Raw genomic sequence first — 17,942 nt, forward strand, 5'->3', positions numbered from 1 at the left:
AATTAAGGTGGAACTACATTTAAGGTGGCACTGAATTTGAGGTGGAACTCCATTTAAGGTAGCACTAAAATTAAGGTGGCACAGAATTTAAGGTGGAGCTTCATTTAGGGTGGCACAGTATTTAAGGTGGAACCCCATTTAAGGTGGCACTAAAATTAAGGTGGAACTACATTTAAGGTGGCACTGAATTTGAGGTGGAACTCCATTTAAGGTAGCACTAAAATAAGGTGGCACAGAATTTAAGGTGGAGCTTCATTTACTCTAGCACCTGGCAACGCATTATCGTCCACCTTGGATAATGCAGGATCTGCTTAACACATTTTAGCAACCATCAACAGTCTTCCACCATTTTAATGTTTTAACGCAATTAGCTTTTTCAAGCCAACTTAAGGTTCATTCACAAACTTGCCCTTTCTAGTTAACAGATGTACACGCAGTTTGATTACATCTGATTAGTGTACAGTTCACAAACCTGTTTAGATAACAATTCAAAATAGAGGTGAAAATAACAGATAAAAATATTATTATTATTGGTTTAATAACAAAACACACATAGTAACACAAAAAACATAAGAGTAATATTTTAAAGCGTCCATAATCTGGATTAATGTCTTCATTGTTTTTGGCTTTTGCAGGGACACAACTGTCAGTGAGCCTAGCAGTGCACTAAAGTCTATTGCAAATAAATTAATTTGGTGCAAATTAAAAAAAATTCAGATAAAGACCTTCCACATTTATGAATGCAATGTTTACCACCAAGGCATAAAAGATTACTGCCTTTGTCCATTATGAGTGTTCAAAGAACCGCTTCAGTTGGAAAACAGGCAGAAATTGCACCGGATGTCTACTCTGAAAAGGAGTTTAGTGTCAGTTAACATCTGGACACAAAAGGTACAAAAAAAATAAAAAAAAATAAAAAAAAACAAAACTGCAGGTCATATGGGAGACATAGTATGTTTATGCACAAACATTTTACTTACATTTCTTGCTGTTGTTTGCACTGTATTTTGAGATACGTCAAATCATTATGACAACCTACATTATGTAAACATTCATTATTGTAAGTACATCATATGTACTATAACTACAATCAACAGAATTGTGGACGGTTACTTTCATTTAGTCAATACAAGCCTATGGATAGGTTCCACACTAACGAAGATTTTACAGGAACTCTTGTCCCTTTGTCTTCATTGCCACCATTAACAGTCCAGCAGGTGGCGCTGAAGCACGCGCATCACTGTAACCAAGTACTGACACTGAGGTGAAAATACTAAATCCTATTCATCGATCTACAGCTGCTGACCACACAAATATTAGTTCATGTAAATGAAGCAGCCTTCCAGTGATTTTGAATTTTGCAGAAAACCTGTTTTCTTGAACCAGCTCTAAACAAATCACAAATGTCAAGCCAGTTTGGTTTATAAAATGTCCTTTTTATTCATGTTACATAAGTGTTACACAGGGAGTAAAACATGTCCACAAGGCTTTTGGAGACTACAATTGATGATTAGCAAAACACAATAAGTGGTCCAAATCTATTCCAACACTCACTGGACAACCACGCACCCTCACACGTGCACAAATCTGCAATGAAAAGTACTTAAACTGGACCCTGATCTTGGCACATATGCCAAGTCCCATTCCGGTGTACTTAAACAAGGACATGCATGGGTCATACCTTATTCAACTTCCATCAATTCATTTAATCTCTTAAGTGCCAAACTGCTGTTTCCGCTTCCTTTCCAATTCATGCTTCAGGTGAAATGTGTATCATAACCATAGTGGGATGTGAGCTTTGAATTCAAGCAGCCATCAAAGCAAATAAAAAAAAAATAATAATAACAAAGTCACCAAACTGTGAGATGTCAGTTGATTTGGCCATGTTCAGTAGTGAAATGCTGCAGTGATATTAGTAACAGGTCACACATGCTCACATACACTAAATAAGCAAGTTCAAACTATAAAACTTGATTCTACCTAAGTGTTGTGCGGTATTATGCCCTGCTGAACACGCCCAAGTACTGAGAGATTGGGTGCTACCAGTTTTAGAGACAAATTAATTAGTATCAATGGGGATAGTATCACTACAAATCACAGTTCTATAGATTCTGAATATTCTACTTAAAGAAAGTTCTAATTCTCAGTTCAATTCAGTTCACAATGTAACAACCAAATTAGTGCTCCTGATTCCTCCCCTTTAAGAAAGGACACAAGCAAAAGTGACCACGCCAATGTTAACAGCCTCATGAAAATGACAGTGAGTAAATATTTTACCAAACACACTGAGCAAACACATTATCTGATGGCATCCATAAACTACACAAGGGTTTAAATTAGAAACCTCCATTTTCTGTACGTGGCAGTCTTGAGAGTCTGCTCAGTATTAGAAGTGAGACTCACCATGGATTTCAGTGGCATGACCCATAACACGGCAGTACTGAGGTGCGATATACGACCGTGAGAGGTGATATATGAGAACAGTATTGTGTGTGAGAGAACTGTTATCTAAATATTAAATATCCCTGCAACAAGTCTTAAACATAATCAACTGGAACAAAATCTAACGAAAAGCATGTCTCTCTCTTTAACTAAATTTTAAGATGCTGGTATAAAACGAAGCTAGTCATACTTTTCTACAGCAGAGACGGCACGCAACAGAAGGCCAGAACAAACACAAACCAAGGAATGGAAGGTCTTGCGCCCCAATTAATCTTTCCTCATCCAAAAGCTGCACTGTGAAAAGACTAAATGATTGGATTTTTTTTTCCATAAACAGCTCTTGAATGACAGTGGGTTTTTCTTTACTAGAAGAATTAAGGTAGAATAATAAGGAATGGAGATGTGTAAAAAGGTTTTTTTCCTCCTCATGAGCCTTAGTTTTCTCCTCCTTCGCCTCCCTCTCCCTCTTCCGCTGCGTTGTCAGATGTCCATAACTAGAAAGCGAGGGAAAAACAGGAGGGGAACAAGGTCAATCAACAGGCTTAGCTGGAAATTAAGACTTAATGCTGCACTTAATTCCACTTTTATCTACAGGTGTATGGAAAGATATGAATACCCCTGGTCAAATAACATGTTGCCCCTCCAGCTCACCCTCTAGGTTTGAAGAACCTCCACATAAAAGTAGATTATATATCAGTTTAGGTTCTAAGAAAAATCTTCAACTGGTATAGAACCTTTATATTATGTGGGGGTTTTCAACTTTTTCTTCAACTTTTTTTTTCAACATGTTTCTTCACACTCACATTTCCTTTACAAAAAATAGTTCTTCACAGAACCATTCATTCAAATTTTTTTACGGAACCAAAGGTAGTTCTTCTAAGAAATTGGGCAAAGGACCCTTTCTGGCACTTCTTTTTTGGGAGTGATTCAGTGGAAAGTCCTTAGGATTTTATTCTTGCTTAGTTATGGTTTCTTTTTAAGCTTTGCTGTTACATTGTCCTTAACAGAGGATATGATATAATTATGATCTTATTGTGGTATATAAAGTTATGTTCATGAGGAAAAACCTCCAGCTCATAATTAGCAGAGATGTTCTTATCTCCACAAAACAATGGGAATCCCAAATAATAATAATATGAAAAGTAGTTGTTTTTAAGAGTTTTCTTTTTTAAAAACATCATGTGAAAAATCCTGCTGCCCTTGACATTGTGTGAAAAGTTTATGATAAACAGACCAATAGAAACAGCCCACAATTACTTGTAATAAAATCTTTTTACTTTAAAATCCACTGAAAGCTGAGAATGCCTTTTCCTTATTCTGAAAACTTGCAGTTTTGGACATACAAGGTTTTGTTCCGACAGCAGCAATATGCGTATGAATATGCTTGCCACATATTGCCAAAGTGACCCAAGAACAATCCACTGCCCCGTTTCAGATACTGTATTCAGTACTGTACATAAAATGTCTCGGTTTTATTGGGATGTGGGATCTTGTCAAATTATGTTGCTGTTTGTTTGTCTGAATCCATTGAAAGCACAAAGAAATGCATTCATTTGTCTGAGTAAGTCAATACAGCAACCATTGATAGGAATAGAAACCCTATGATTGTTGTGACAACCAACTTTTAAAAACCTTTTACAGCTGGCCAATTTTGAGAACTAGACAGTCAGACCATTCATGTACTGAAAAGAAAAGGAAAAAAAAAGAGGGGGGGGAGAAGTCACTCACTGTGAGGTTGTCTCTTAGCAGCTGCATGATGAGGGTGCTGTCTTTGTAAGACTCTTCATTCAGTGTATCAAGCTCTGCTATGGCTTCATCAAATGCCTGCAAGCAAACCACACCCTAAATAGCTGCCCAAAAAGCCACAGACATGAGAGATTTCTTTCTTATGGCTGAGTTTAGTGTACCTGTTTGGCGAGGGAGCAGGCCTTCTCTGGGGAGTTCAGGATCTCGTAGAAGAAGACGGAGAAGTTCAGGGCCAGGCCTAGGCGAATCGGGGTGTGTTGGCTGCATCTCTGTCTTGCTGATATCAAATGCTTTTTGGTACGCATCCTGAGAGTTGTCTATGGTGGCTGGGGAACAAAAAAACAAAGTCAGCTATAGTGGACTAATGGCCATTTACAATGACTGACAGGATAAGAAGTTGTTTGTCCCATGAAAAAAGGAAAAAACAATGTTCATGACCTTTTTTGTTTCTTTTTTTTCCTTAAAACACTGTCGGGAAGAATCATGAGTCATATCAGACAAAATTTACCCAAGGCAGTTGCCCAAGACAAAATTAGCAGTGTCTCCTTTCTTTTTGGTGCTGAATGAGACACAAAGTCTCACTCATAGGTGTTGGCATAGTGACCTAGCATTAGAATGTTCAAGTTTGCTGACTCTTGCCTTTTAATGAACAAGTTTTTAAGGAACAAAAAATGATTCAACCAGCTAAATCTGTGAATGGAGAACATTAAAAAGACTTAGACATGGCACATTTAAAAGCACTATTCTAAGCTATAACCCCAAAAGGTTTAGAGCCTTTTCAACAAAAGCTTGCAGCTGCAATGAGCCATAAAAGAGAAATCAACGTTAATCAAGAACTAAGGTATGGAAAAGTTGACTTTTATTCTGAGACTGCAAAAAGAAAAACGGGAAAGATACTGGGGAAAAATTAACCCTGTATACCCTGATCATTTCTAAACTACTTGCATTGTGTATTGTATATATAACCTGTCATATATTATATATGTTGGTATCTCTATACTGCTATTCAGTGTAAATAAACAAACAATTTTATTAATAAACTAGTATTAATAAAGTAGTACCTATAGTACTAATGCCAGTTTTAGGAGCCCTGTGCTTTCCCTTTTTTGTTGTTCAGGATGGACTAGGGATGCACTGACACGGGGATTACAGACCACTGCAGATATCCCCATATACTTTTCATGTACATATCTACTAATACTGATACATAAAAATGTAGAAATTAATAAAACGGACACGTTAGCGCAGTGGCCATGCGCCTCCTAAACAAATGGTCCTTAAACCGGTTCTCCACGACCCCAAGACGGTCAGATTTTTGCCCCAACATAACTTAACATACAGGGACAGAGCAAAAATGATAGCTGTCTGGGGGGGCCTGAGGACTTGGTTTGAGAACCACTGACCAAGACATTCTGCTATTCCAGAATACAATAAATACATTAACAAATACTGGTTTGAAATATCGGTCAAATCTTAACATCTGGCAAATAACAAAATATGATTCTGATAGCATCCTTGTTGTTTAACAACCCGTAGGCCATGGTCTACTCACAAAAACAAAACAAGAGTGCCTGTAAAGCCAACTATAGTTTGAGGAGTGATAACCTACATTACAGATGAAGAAAAATGCTTGGTTTGTTTTCTTACCTTTCCTGTCATCTCCAGAGGCGACTTCGGCAAGGTATCTGTAATAGTCTCCTTTCATCTTCAGGTAAAAGACCTTGCTTTCGGGATTTGTGGAATTCTCAATTAAATATTTGCTCAGCAGCTCCTGCAGAAGACATGAAAGATTAAATTAAACGAGGTCAAAGTTTCTAATAGAAAAGAACCACAACAATGTACTTAACAGAATTAAGGCAGCATATGGAGTGTACAAGTACGATTATGTAAAACACAACGGACTGCAGATGTACATCACTATACTTCTGTCTTACGCTCTTGGCAGTTACAGCCCTCCGGAGCGCTTGACCCAGCTTTTGCCCCAGATCTAGAAACACTGTCCTTCTAACGCTGCACAAAGAACACGCAAACCTGCATGCTAACCTGAGAGCAATGTTGTATTCTGCATAATAGGAGAACATTCTTCAATACAGGGTGAGAAGCAAATCTTCGGGATAAGCATTTTTGCTATTTAAATAATCACATTTTCATATTTTATTGAATGGTATTTAAATCTTGCAAGAAAATATTTTACATTGAATAAATTTCAAGAAAAGGAAAGACCACATACATTTATGGTGTGCAGCAAGCAAAGACGATGATCCATATGCATGAATCATTTGTCTGCTCTGGTGATTTATCTTTGTGTTTTAGACATGTGATTTAACATACTATCGGCCTACAGAATGATCACTTGGAATTTCACAACTTGTACTGTACAAATTTGTCATCTTTGGATTGGAAATATTTTCATATACAGCTCCACCTTAATCTCAACCATGACATTTTCCATGGTTCTCAGTCAAAAACATAAAACTTACCAGATAATATGATTTCACATTTATTCCAAACTACACATGCCATGTTCAAAGCTGTTAAGACTGTTTGCATATCAATATATCCTAGGCATGTAACAATACAACATATTGCATTTTAATACCGCTTATATATTACTGATAATGGGGGAAAAGCAAATCTGAACACCTGTTCATGTACATCCCTATAAAGCAAAGCCTTTGTGTGTTTTATGTTGCAACCAGTACAATATTGTACTTTTATTATGTTGAATAGTTTAACAAACTGAAAACAGAAACATTAATATATTAACATTAACATTCTAATATAAAGGCCATTGCGAAAGAACAAGAAAATGTGAAATATTCAGATTCCATTACTATACATGGCAGAAGTAACAAATTAAGACACACCACATCAAACTGAATTATAAATTTTGTGAATCATTACACATTTAGTAAAACTGATGTACATAATGCTAAACAAGGTAATTCCCTCACTTTCTGTGTAGTGAGCTGCAGTCTAAGGTAATTTAGTCTAGCTTGTAATGAGTTAATGAATGAAAGCTAAGTGGAAGACAAAGCCGGTCTCTTGGAGTTAGCCATTAGTCTAGCACAGAGACTAGCTGGCTTTCTGTATGCAACTCCTACAGCACCCTCTTTGAACACTGAAGTTTAAGAGATGCATGTCTGAGAGAAATGACTTTTGGACAGCTGCTTCAGGTGATGCCACAGTCTCAGGCTACAAGCAGAGAGCCTTTACAGCCTCTCAGCTAATATCAATAACGGAAATGGCTTGTAATATTTAACAAATTTCAGCAGTGCCTTGATGGCCGTAGATAAACACTAAATGTCAGAGAAATTTTGGATGTAAAAACATTTAGCACAGTTTTTGCAGAGCCCAGAAAATTGTTTGATTTGAAAAACTATACATAAATACAACATACTAATCATATATACCACAGTAATCTTATTTATACAATGACGAATTTTGACCACAACGCCCACTACTGGATCTACACTGAGATAAATCAAGTCTAGTCACTCAAGGCAACAATCAAGGATCTAGATTCAAAATGTGTCTATCCATCAGGGCAAGAGTGAAGCGTAACAGCTTTAAGGCACTGTTGAATACGAAATTAACAGACACCCCAAGGATGAGACAGATCGTCATGGACTCCAACGCAGGCCCAGTATCTCAGATGCAACCCCCCCTTCCTCTACATTCAGTGAAAGGGAAATTAGAAGACAATGTTCATCAAGAGCTGAGTATTACACACCCTCCTCCAGAAGTTCATGACATTTCTTTATTACAAGACACACACACACACACACACACGCACCTCCCCTGCCGCAGGAAGGATAGGGATGACACTCTTACACCAAACCTTAGCTGTGTTCCAAAAGCAATGTTGCAGCTAAGATACTGAACTTGGACCACTAAGTTAGCAATGGTATATGAACTTTATCCATTCATTTAAAGCAACTAAATGGACTATGAAAACACACCGCTAAACAAATAATTTAAAAGATTCAAATCTTGAACTTGCATCATTACCGCTATCTAGGCAAGCAAAAACTCAGGTCTCCTTCTCAGAAACTAGCAGAAAATCGTAAAAAGGGATGTATGTGTAACTGTGTTTTACAAATTGAAAACTGGAATATACAGACTGGAACATACTTAAAATTGTAGTTATTTATGTAATGTAAATATTAGTGTTTTAGTGTTTTAAAGTTAGTACTGAGAAGGTACTGGTTAGTATTCAAAGCATATAAAATGCTGTTCAGGCCAGCCTTAATAATAACTTAATTTTGAGCACTATGCTTTCATTATGTGTTCTTAACAGCATGTGTACACTGCACCTTAAAGGAGTTTGGTATCCACAGACATTTTCCTCTTTAGTGAACTGTCTTAACAGCTTAGATATTTGAATACAGCATGAGTACACCAATCAGGCATAACATTATGACCACTCCTTGTTTCTACGCTCATTGTCCATTTTATCAGCTCCACTTACTATGCAAGTGCACTTTGTAGTTCTACAGTTACAGACTGTAGTCCATCTGTTTCTCTGCATACTTTGTCAGCCCCCTTTTAACCTGTTCTTCAGTGGTCAGGATCCTCATGGACCCTCACAGAGCAGATACTATGTGGGTGGTGGGTCATTCTCAACACTGACGTGGTGGTGGTGGTGTGTTAGTATGTGTTGTGCTAATACGAGTGGATCAGAGACAGCAGTGCTGCAGCCATTGTTGAACTCTCCACCACTGGCCTACACAACCCCTACTGTGTCCCTGCAACTTTAAATAAGATCAATACTGATCAATAAGAACAGTGATCATTAGCAAACAAAACCAACAGTCAGTAATTATGTTTTCTCCAAAGAGAATACATGACTGGGTAAAACTTAATACAAAGTCTGAATTAAGGCGTTTTGTTCTCTTCACAGATGTCTTTCAAAAAGCACAAGGAACTGTATTAAACTATAAAAAAGTAAAATATGGTTTCTAATACTATTAAATGCAGTTATCTATGAACAAAAACCTTCAAAAAGTATTTACAAAGAATAAGGCTTCAAGATAGCTGTGACTGCTATTCTTAGCTTACCCACTTTTATAGATAACAGTAAGTATCAGAAACCACTTAAGCAAGTCTATTTATGATTACCTAAAAACTCAACACAGTTTAAGGCAAGTTTGAGATTTAGGCACGTATGATGGTAAATGGTGGGATATAAGCTCATTGCTTGTAAGCTACATTAGCAAAGCTTAAAAAATTATAATTAAAAAGAAAAAAAGGCACACTTGAGACACCAAACATGTCTCGGCAGTTACATTACATTTAAGGTAAGGGGAAAGGTGTAAATTTGATTTTTTTTTCCAGCTGCCCATATTGGGAAAATAATGAAGAAAAAAAAAAAGAAAATTTTGATTAAGTGGTGTGGCATGGGTGAAAAACCAAAATAGGAGTCATTGAACAAAATCCCTGACACCACAAACACACAATTTTAAGTGGTAATGGATGCCACAGTTCAAGAAATACTAAAGCAGCACCTTCTATTCTTGTAAATAAAAGCCACAAGGCAAACATGGGCACCAACGAAATTCTGAACAAGAAAATCAGCTAGTGCACTCAAGTAAACTGCATCTAAATTAGCTTCAATGAGTTGGCCTATCATTTCATGACCCCACTGACATTATGGAAAACCATCATAATAATTTTCAGCCTTAGCAGGTCCTGAATGTCAAACCAGAAGCACACAAAGAAATAAGAGTCCTTAGAGAGGAAAAAAAGGTTGTTGCATATTTAGACTTGTTCCATCTCGTACAGTGGAGTCTAGGAGGTTTGCCATAAGACTTCCTTCATTCTTCACATTCATGGGATTCTGAAGAAACTGAGATGGCTGTCTCTGGCAGCCATGGTCAAGCGACGAACAGGCTCACTTTAGAGATAACATCTAACAGTTCTACAGAGTAGTCCAAGCATGACCAGTAGCTCAGACCATCACTCAGAGTCAAAAACTCCAACTGTAGTCTGACTACAATTCAATGTGTGCTGCCCCTGCACTTTTTTCTAGCCACTTAAATGGAAAGACTCATTTTACAGGCGTGTGATTCTGCCTCAATCAACTGATAAGACATACTCTGTATGCTCACCATGGTTTCCCTCACCATACCTCTTGGTAGGCCTGGAGAATTAAACAAAAATGACCAATGATCAATATCAGTAATGTATGTTTGAAGTACTTTTAATAAAATAACAGTTGCTCTGTTCCTCAGTCCAGTATTAGTAACAAAGGCTTAAACTACTTCTAATCACTAGATAGAGAGGTAGAAGTCTATCCATTCACCAACAACAGCAGTATGACAACTGTATTGTATACTTTCATTTTCAAATATTCTATCAAATGTTCTCCACTAATCAATATTTTAAGATCAAGGCAAGATTCATTTGAATAATTCACTGAAAAAAATAAATCAGATTTATTATTATTACTGTTAATTTGCACTTTTCCCCACTTATTCTTTTGATTTTTTTGTACTTCAACATAATTCGCTATAATAAAAACCTTGATAATACAGAAAGGTGAAATATGGTCACTGGGAAAAGTACTAGAGAGTTCAAAACAATTTTTCAGGCACTGTGTCAAGAAATTGAGGGTGATACAAAAACCAGCTGTTTTTTCACAGTGTGCCTACAGTGATGACAACTGCTTGCCACTAATGACTGGATAGCACTCTCAGATGTTTTTGTTTAAAGTGAACATTTGAAAAAAAACAAAAAAAAAAACCTTACTTTCAGTGTTTGCGCGCGCGCGCGCACACACACACACGCACACACACACACACACACTTGCATATCTGGAGTGTCTACCAGCAAACTGTGGGCTGCCTAGGTCAGAAAACATGGGATTCAACAAGCCATTCAGATTTGACTCCCCTCCCTACATCAAGTGCAGGCTCATTTTACTGTCCCCAGCCTTAGAAGACAGAAGACTTGAGTGGGTAAAGTTTATTTTTGATGGCAATGTCCCGGCTACAGTCGTCAAAACCTAACCACTTTGTGTCTGACTTGTTTTCCAACCTGGGTCAGTACAACGCAGGACTAGCAACTAAACTTTTACTAAAGGGGATCAACACAAACTGTCCATGGCAAAACTGCAGAAGAAGGAAATGTAACTATTAAAAAAATAGTTATACTATGTGTTTATTTAGGAGTTTAGCACTAGCTAATGCCAACAGCTGAGGTAGTATATTAAAGCAGACATAATTTTCTAGCACGTTATTGGTGTTACTCTGCAGGATCCACAATAATGTTGATGCTATTTAGAAGTCAGCTTCTTATTCGCCAGCTTATTATTTGAATTTTCCACCTTAAAAGGTGCAGCAGTTACATTCTGGTACCTGAAAATTTGAACAAGAAGCCAGCGAACAGAAAGCCAACTTCAGCCTCGTAATGAGAGAACGGGTGTAGATGTCTCAGGAGTGTTTCTTGCTGCTGATTTTATACAGATTCACAAGAAGTTTATGATTTGTCACGAATCACTGAGGCCATCTGCCCCCTGTCCCACATTTAGGTCGTCTGCAGCCAAAGTTACAGTTGTGTTCCACTCAGCTAATCAGGGGTTAGCAATGTTAGCATGTTGTGCTAGAGGAAAACATGCTTTCCATCCATCTTTACTTTGGCAAATGGGCAAGCTTTGCTCAACAGTTTCCATGGTAGTGCGAAGCCGTACTCACGTCTGCACTCCCCGCGGAGGGGGTGGGGTGAGCAGTGGCTCATTATCATTTAAAGGAACTGGCACACAAACCAGCCGTTCTGAACGGGGCTGTTTAGACAGGGTGAGAAGGGTGCTGTGGTGCTTGATCCTTGGGGTATTTTGACCAAAGTATGTCACAGACATTTCAATGAGAACCCAAGGATACTGTGCTAACTTGTGGAAAAGGGGTATGTCACCTTTAAAAAGTGAAATCTCTGCATTAAATGGCAAGTACTTCAATGACATTCCAGTCCATCATTTTGGAAAAGGAAACATGCCCAACCTTGGGTATCATCCCAGAGCAGAGAAAGTTAAACTCACTCTGCCCCTGGAGCTAGTTCTGAGAAAAGCTCCTCTGAGTTGTGGAGGCAGAAATCAGGAAATGTAACACACACACACACACACACACACACACGATCAGGCATAACATTATAACCACCTCCTTGTTTCTATGCTCATTGTCCATTCATCCATCATAGAGCAGGTGCTATTTGGGTGGTGGATCATTCTCAGCACTGCAGTAAGTTAGTGTGTGTTGTGCTGGTATGAGTGGATCAGACACAGCAGTGCTGCTGGAGTTTTTTAATACCTCAGTGTCACTGCTGGACTGAGAATAGTCCACCAACCAAAAATATCCAGCCAACAGCATCCTGTGGGCAGCGTCCTGTGACCACTGATGAAGGACTAGAGGATGACCAACACAAACTGTGCAGGAGCAGATGAGCTATCGTCTCTGACTTTACATCTACAAGGTGGACTGACAAGGTAGGAGTGTCTAATAGAGTGGACAGTGAGTGGACACAGTGTTTAAAAACTCCACGTCAGTGTTACTGCAGTGCTGAGAATAATCCACCACCCAAATAGTACCTGCTCTGTAAGGATCCATAGGGGTCTTACACACACACACACACACACACACACACACACACACACACACCTTGGCTACGACCGAGAAGATTGAGAGCGACTGTTATTCCACAAGATTGCTCCAAAAAGTGAGAAAGTTCCTGTAATTGGCAACAAGCATCTTATTGCTGACATACCAATCAGCTACTAATACGCATTACTGACCACTGCAGCATTAACTACATAGCCCTGAAGCATTCCTTGTCCTGCTCTTAAGGGCGAGTAAAAACTGAACGCATGCTGCTGGCTGTCTGGACAGGAGGAGGGTGTGGACTGGCCTGCTCCCAGAGCCAACACTGAGGATGAGTCAGTGACACACCCTTCAGGCCTCATAGACCAGAGGCCAGGGAGTACATGAGCACGAGTGCTCACCAAAGCCATGCAGAAAAAGGGGGATCAAATCTAGCTTGTTCTAAAGCCAATGATGATTACCAAGTGTAGAGCACATGCAGTCTAAACAGATCACCTAAAATGGTTTCAAATCTCTAGTGAGGCATTCAATACAGATCATCTTACTAACGACCTTTGAATTGTCAATAATTTACTTCCACTTTCTTAAAGGCTCTCAAATTACATGACTAAAGAGTCATAGTGACAGACACTGACACTGACAAGACAAATCTTGTGGGACATATCTCTGATGCATCATGCTCAACACCTACTGGCTTCAAGTTTGCACAGCCACATGCACTCTAGTCCTACAACACAAATCAGATGAGTCTTTGGGAAAATTCTTGACCATTTTTCAGAACCAGGGGAATTTCCCTAACACGCACCCCACTATACTATATACACACTACAGGAAATCCTGACATGTGCTGAACAAAATTTCTAAGGGCTAAAAGAGCAAAAGGACTTGAGACATGGTACTAGAACATTTGGTATAAACCAACACCCATTTTGTCATCAATGTTCAGTTCCAACCATCTCACCTGAACACACCCACAAAAATGAACTTTAGCCACTTACAGCAACAGCTAATCAGACTTCCAAAGAACATTATGCGTTTCATATATTTATCTCACTGGAGGTAGACACATCCTTTTACGGGGAAGTGACCCTAAAAATAGAATGATTTACAAGAAACCTGGAACGTGCCATTTGACCTCTCACTCAGAACAATCGATATGAATGCCAAGAATATAACAGCCCCTGGGGAAGTGCGTGCTTTAATTACTTTGGGAATACAAGTTCTTTTTTAATAATGCTTGTATTGCTGAATGCTAGCATTCAGGCAACATAAAATAGGCCTACAACGCTAAATATACCAAATGTTACAATGCTGTTAAATGACTCCCCACAGCAAGAAAGGACAAGCTCCACTTAATTTAGGCATTACTCTCAAGTGAGAGGAAAAAACTAGGCTGCTCTTACATCACAAAAAAAGAGGACACTTCTTTTGTAATACATGTCCTTGTAGGCTAGGAAGAGGAAGCGCCTTTGAAAAAAGTGGCAGCAAGTAAAAATGCTCAGCAATATTAAACTTTAATCAAAGAACAAACGCTTGATCCTATTGATCTAAGCATTTGCTTTTCACAAAAGACTAACAGTAAATATGTACATCATTTACTCACCAATACATCATTGCAGATGTCTCTGAGTTCAGACTCCACTTTCTCCCGGTATTCTTTGACCATCTGAAGCTTCTTGTCGCTCCCTTCGGTCTTCTGCTCAATGCTGGATATAACCCTCCAGGCTGATCTCCGGGCACCTACCACGTTCTTGTAGGCAACGGACAGCAGGTTCCTCTCCTCGTTCGACAGCTCGGTCCCAGCCTCCGTCACCTCCTTCATGGAAGCCGCCATGTCATCATAACGCTCGGCTTGCTCTGCCAATTTGGCCTTCTGAATAAGCTCTGTTCTATCCATTCTGTGTTTGCTTTCTTAATTTATCTGTGCTTGAGCAACAAAAGTCTATGGGCCACGAAAGCCTAACAGCTGTTTGAGAGAGTAGAAGTGGTCTGTTGGCTAATCAAATGACTGGAGTGGACAACGTTCCTTCTTAGTCTTCAAAGAAGCTGAAGGAAAGAAAGAAATTATGTTGGTAACTTTGGGTTTCTTTCTAATCTAAACATGAAATTCACATACATAGTGCATGCCAGTAAAGTAGCTACTGGAATATTCAAATAATAAACACTCATAAAAGCAGACAATGAAACTGGATGATTCAGATGAAGAGTGCTGTAGGTGCACCACACCATATTTCAATGGATGGCACATGGTACACTTGAATTGGACTGGTACAGACCACACATTCAAGTTGGATCAATCAGCAGCCATGAACAGGCAGAAATGAACTGGGAGTTCTCTGCACTGCACCTGCAGGTCTATACTGTCCTGCAGTTTAGTTCAGCTCTAGCCATAACTTTACACATCTGCCCTTGATCTGAATACAGATTTCAGAATATACTGCGTGGAAAGCCAAGTTTTTAGGTTAAATTACTGTTCAGATCACAAATACTTGGTACTGGCAAAAATGTAGAATGTCAACATGTAAATGGGGGGCCCCAAGTTTTGAACACAGAACATGGATGAACATCCTAAATATGCCCCTGCTTATTCACTTTCATTAAAGCCAACATAAGTGATGCTGTTACTGGAGTCAGTGAAGGTAGCAACCGTTGCTACAGGCAGAGGATTTGTGACTGCTGCACTAACCAATCTAACCAGTTCTTTTTTGTATACTACAGTATGTAAAACGGTAATGTTTAACGAAAATATGACTATTCGATATAATTTTCAGTCATTTCTGTGCCCACATTTAACAAAAATCCTTTACATTTAGTTAAACAATTACCCGAAAAGTACGTGAGGTGCTGCGTGGTGACTGAGGGACCCTTACACTAAATTCAGCAGAAACCAAACCCAGCCTTTCTAGTTAGCTATCTCTTCTCTGTCCTTCACACAGGTGAAATCCGCGCCCTTCAGTGCTGGAGACAGTAAAGGTTTCTGATTGTTTGGTCAGTTATAAAAAATAACTTCCAACTTAACTTACTTGCGCACTCCAAACTAATGTTTTATTTTCATCTTGTGTAACAGACGTAAACCAAGAAAACTACCCTCTAACGTTATAAATGCCAAGACACCTGAAAAAAAGCAATAAAGCTAACTAGAAAAGCAGTAAAACAGTATGAAGCAGTTTGAAGACGTACGACCAAAGACGTTTTAAGCGAAAATCCTAACATGTTACACTTTTGGGCCAGTTACTCTGGTCTTCCCACGACAACAACTAACGTTACAGCTACAAGAAACCTGACTAGCCAGCAGCTAACCTATACGGTCTTCACTCACGGCGAGCCCTGGTTTGGTTTGCTGGCTCGCACAGCTAAGTTAGCCAGGCAGCTAACAGGGATAATATCTGCCTAAGCTTACTACCGAATAGTCTTAGCTAACGATAGCCAGTAGCACATTCTGGTGAACAGCGAACTGTTTCCATTAGTATCGAGCCCTCAGCCTGGGTAAGTCGTGCACTCGACGGCAGCCTCCTTCAATTTCATTGTTGAGCACCGAGTTAGCAAAGCAGACGCTCCGTTAACGTTTGACTCTAACTAGCGAATCCAGCTCTCCGGCCCTTTAACACAAACACTTGGCACTGCTATACAACAGCATAATCATCGTTCAGAAGACATGAGCATTAGATATAACCTGATAAAAAGCTCCTAACCTCAGAAGTGATGATTTCCGCTCCGCCGGATTGATCCTCTTTAGACTTGGATGGATGATAAAAAAACGCATTAGTCACCATCAACCGAAAGTGTTGTTGTAGGCCGTCGCTACGCGTACCGTCCTGCCCAATCAGCGCTCGCGCTCCCGCCTTGTCACCCGTTATTGTTCAAAATATCGCCCAATAGGCATTCAGCGCGGGGCCTGGGGGCGGGACCGAGCGCTCATGTTCGATTGGCGTGAAGGCCGCGACCGTGCGTACACGGGGTTTCCTCCAATTAGAGCAAGGGGAACAACGTCACTGTTACCATGGCGACCCCCTCCCCCGTCCAGCATCATCAGCATCATGAGGAATGGAGAGTGGAGCAGGTTTTCATCTCTGCAGTAGGTCATTTAACTAAGACTGGGTTAATTTAACGTTTGAAATGAAGACGGCTTGCTTGTTGTGAATGGGCTTCAGTTCAGATGGATGTTTCGTGTTTGTTTTCTCCTGCCACAGCTCAGTTCGCTGAAATCAAGACTGTCCTTTTAGGCCAAAGAGGCCTGTGAGCTCACTGGTTGTTGATGTGATTAGGAAAGGTCAAATATGGGTTTTGGGGCGTTGCTTAGCCGAGAGTACAGCACTGTACAGATACTAATGCAGGTTCATGAGTATGACTTATAAAAAAGACAGAGGCGACACGTAACTAAATTATACACTGTGCTTTACTTTGAAAGTAAAATTTTTCACCTCTCCAAGTTAAAGGGGAATTCCACTAATTTTTCAACATTTCTGAATAATGCAGTCCTTGGGATATAAACAGAGGCATTTAAAGTGGTTTGATGTGAAATAGTTATTCTAGAGAAACTTACAGACAGGAACCAGGGGTCACAATGTCGACAACACAAATATAGCCATTTTAGTTACTATCCAAAACTACAAATTAACCTACTGAATTTTATTTGTCATATTGATGATGGTAAAATAAAATCTGAGAAAATAAGTTTTCTTTGGGGACTGTTTTGCCTCACAATGCCCTGCATGCACCCCTCCACCTTGAATGGATTTTTAAAAATCAGTTAAAACACATTTTAAGACAAATCTTGACCACAAAACTGTCATAAAACAATGTCTCAGACATCAGGCAGCATATATCTAACCATATCATGGAATAACTTTCTGTGAGGGAGGCATTAAACTCTTCAGATGTCTGGTTCCTATCACCACCACTGTGAACAATTCTGACTCGGTAAGTCTCTCTAGTACAGAACAGTTCACATCAAACCACTCTGAATGACTTTGTTTGCATCGCAACCATTTAATTATGTACATTTTCTGAAAAATCAGTTGAGTTCCCCTTTCTGTGTATCAGCTCAGCCTGGACCTGCTTCTCATTCTCATGTCTCTGAGCAACAGAAACTGAGAGTGTGACGTGGCAGTGACCCTCGATATATGAGAGAGTGATAATTGTCGTTTGTATCCCCCCCACAGA

At 39.3% G+C, this 17,942-nt stretch overlaps 1 protein-coding gene across 1 annotated transcript; it reads right to left on the minus strand.

The window, feature by feature from the left end:
- Window positions 1-1,415: 1,415 nt before the first annotated feature.
- ywhaqb (tyrosine 3-monooxygenase/tryptophan 5-monooxygenase activation protein, theta polypeptide b) lies at window positions 1,416-16,581 on the minus strand. Its single transcript, XM_036592737.1, is given in 7 exon segments — window positions 1,416-2,936; window positions 4,171-4,266; window positions 4,350-4,439; window positions 4,441-4,514; window positions 5,836-5,959; window positions 14,383-14,825; window positions 16,472-16,581. Coding segments are annotated over 6 exon segments (738 nt in total). The 5' UTR covers window positions 14,677-14,825; window positions 16,472-16,581; the 3' UTR covers window positions 1,416-2,876.
- Between the last annotated feature and the right edge of the window lie 1,361 nt (window positions 16,582-17,942).

The sequence above is a fragment of the Colossoma macropomum genome, unplaced genomic scaffold (genome assembly GCF_904425465.1).
Source record: "Colossoma macropomum unplaced genomic scaffold, Colossoma_macropomum, whole genome shotgun sequence".
NCBI classification, from domain to species: Eukaryota; Metazoa; Chordata; class Actinopteri; order Characiformes; family Serrasalmidae; genus Colossoma; species Colossoma macropomum.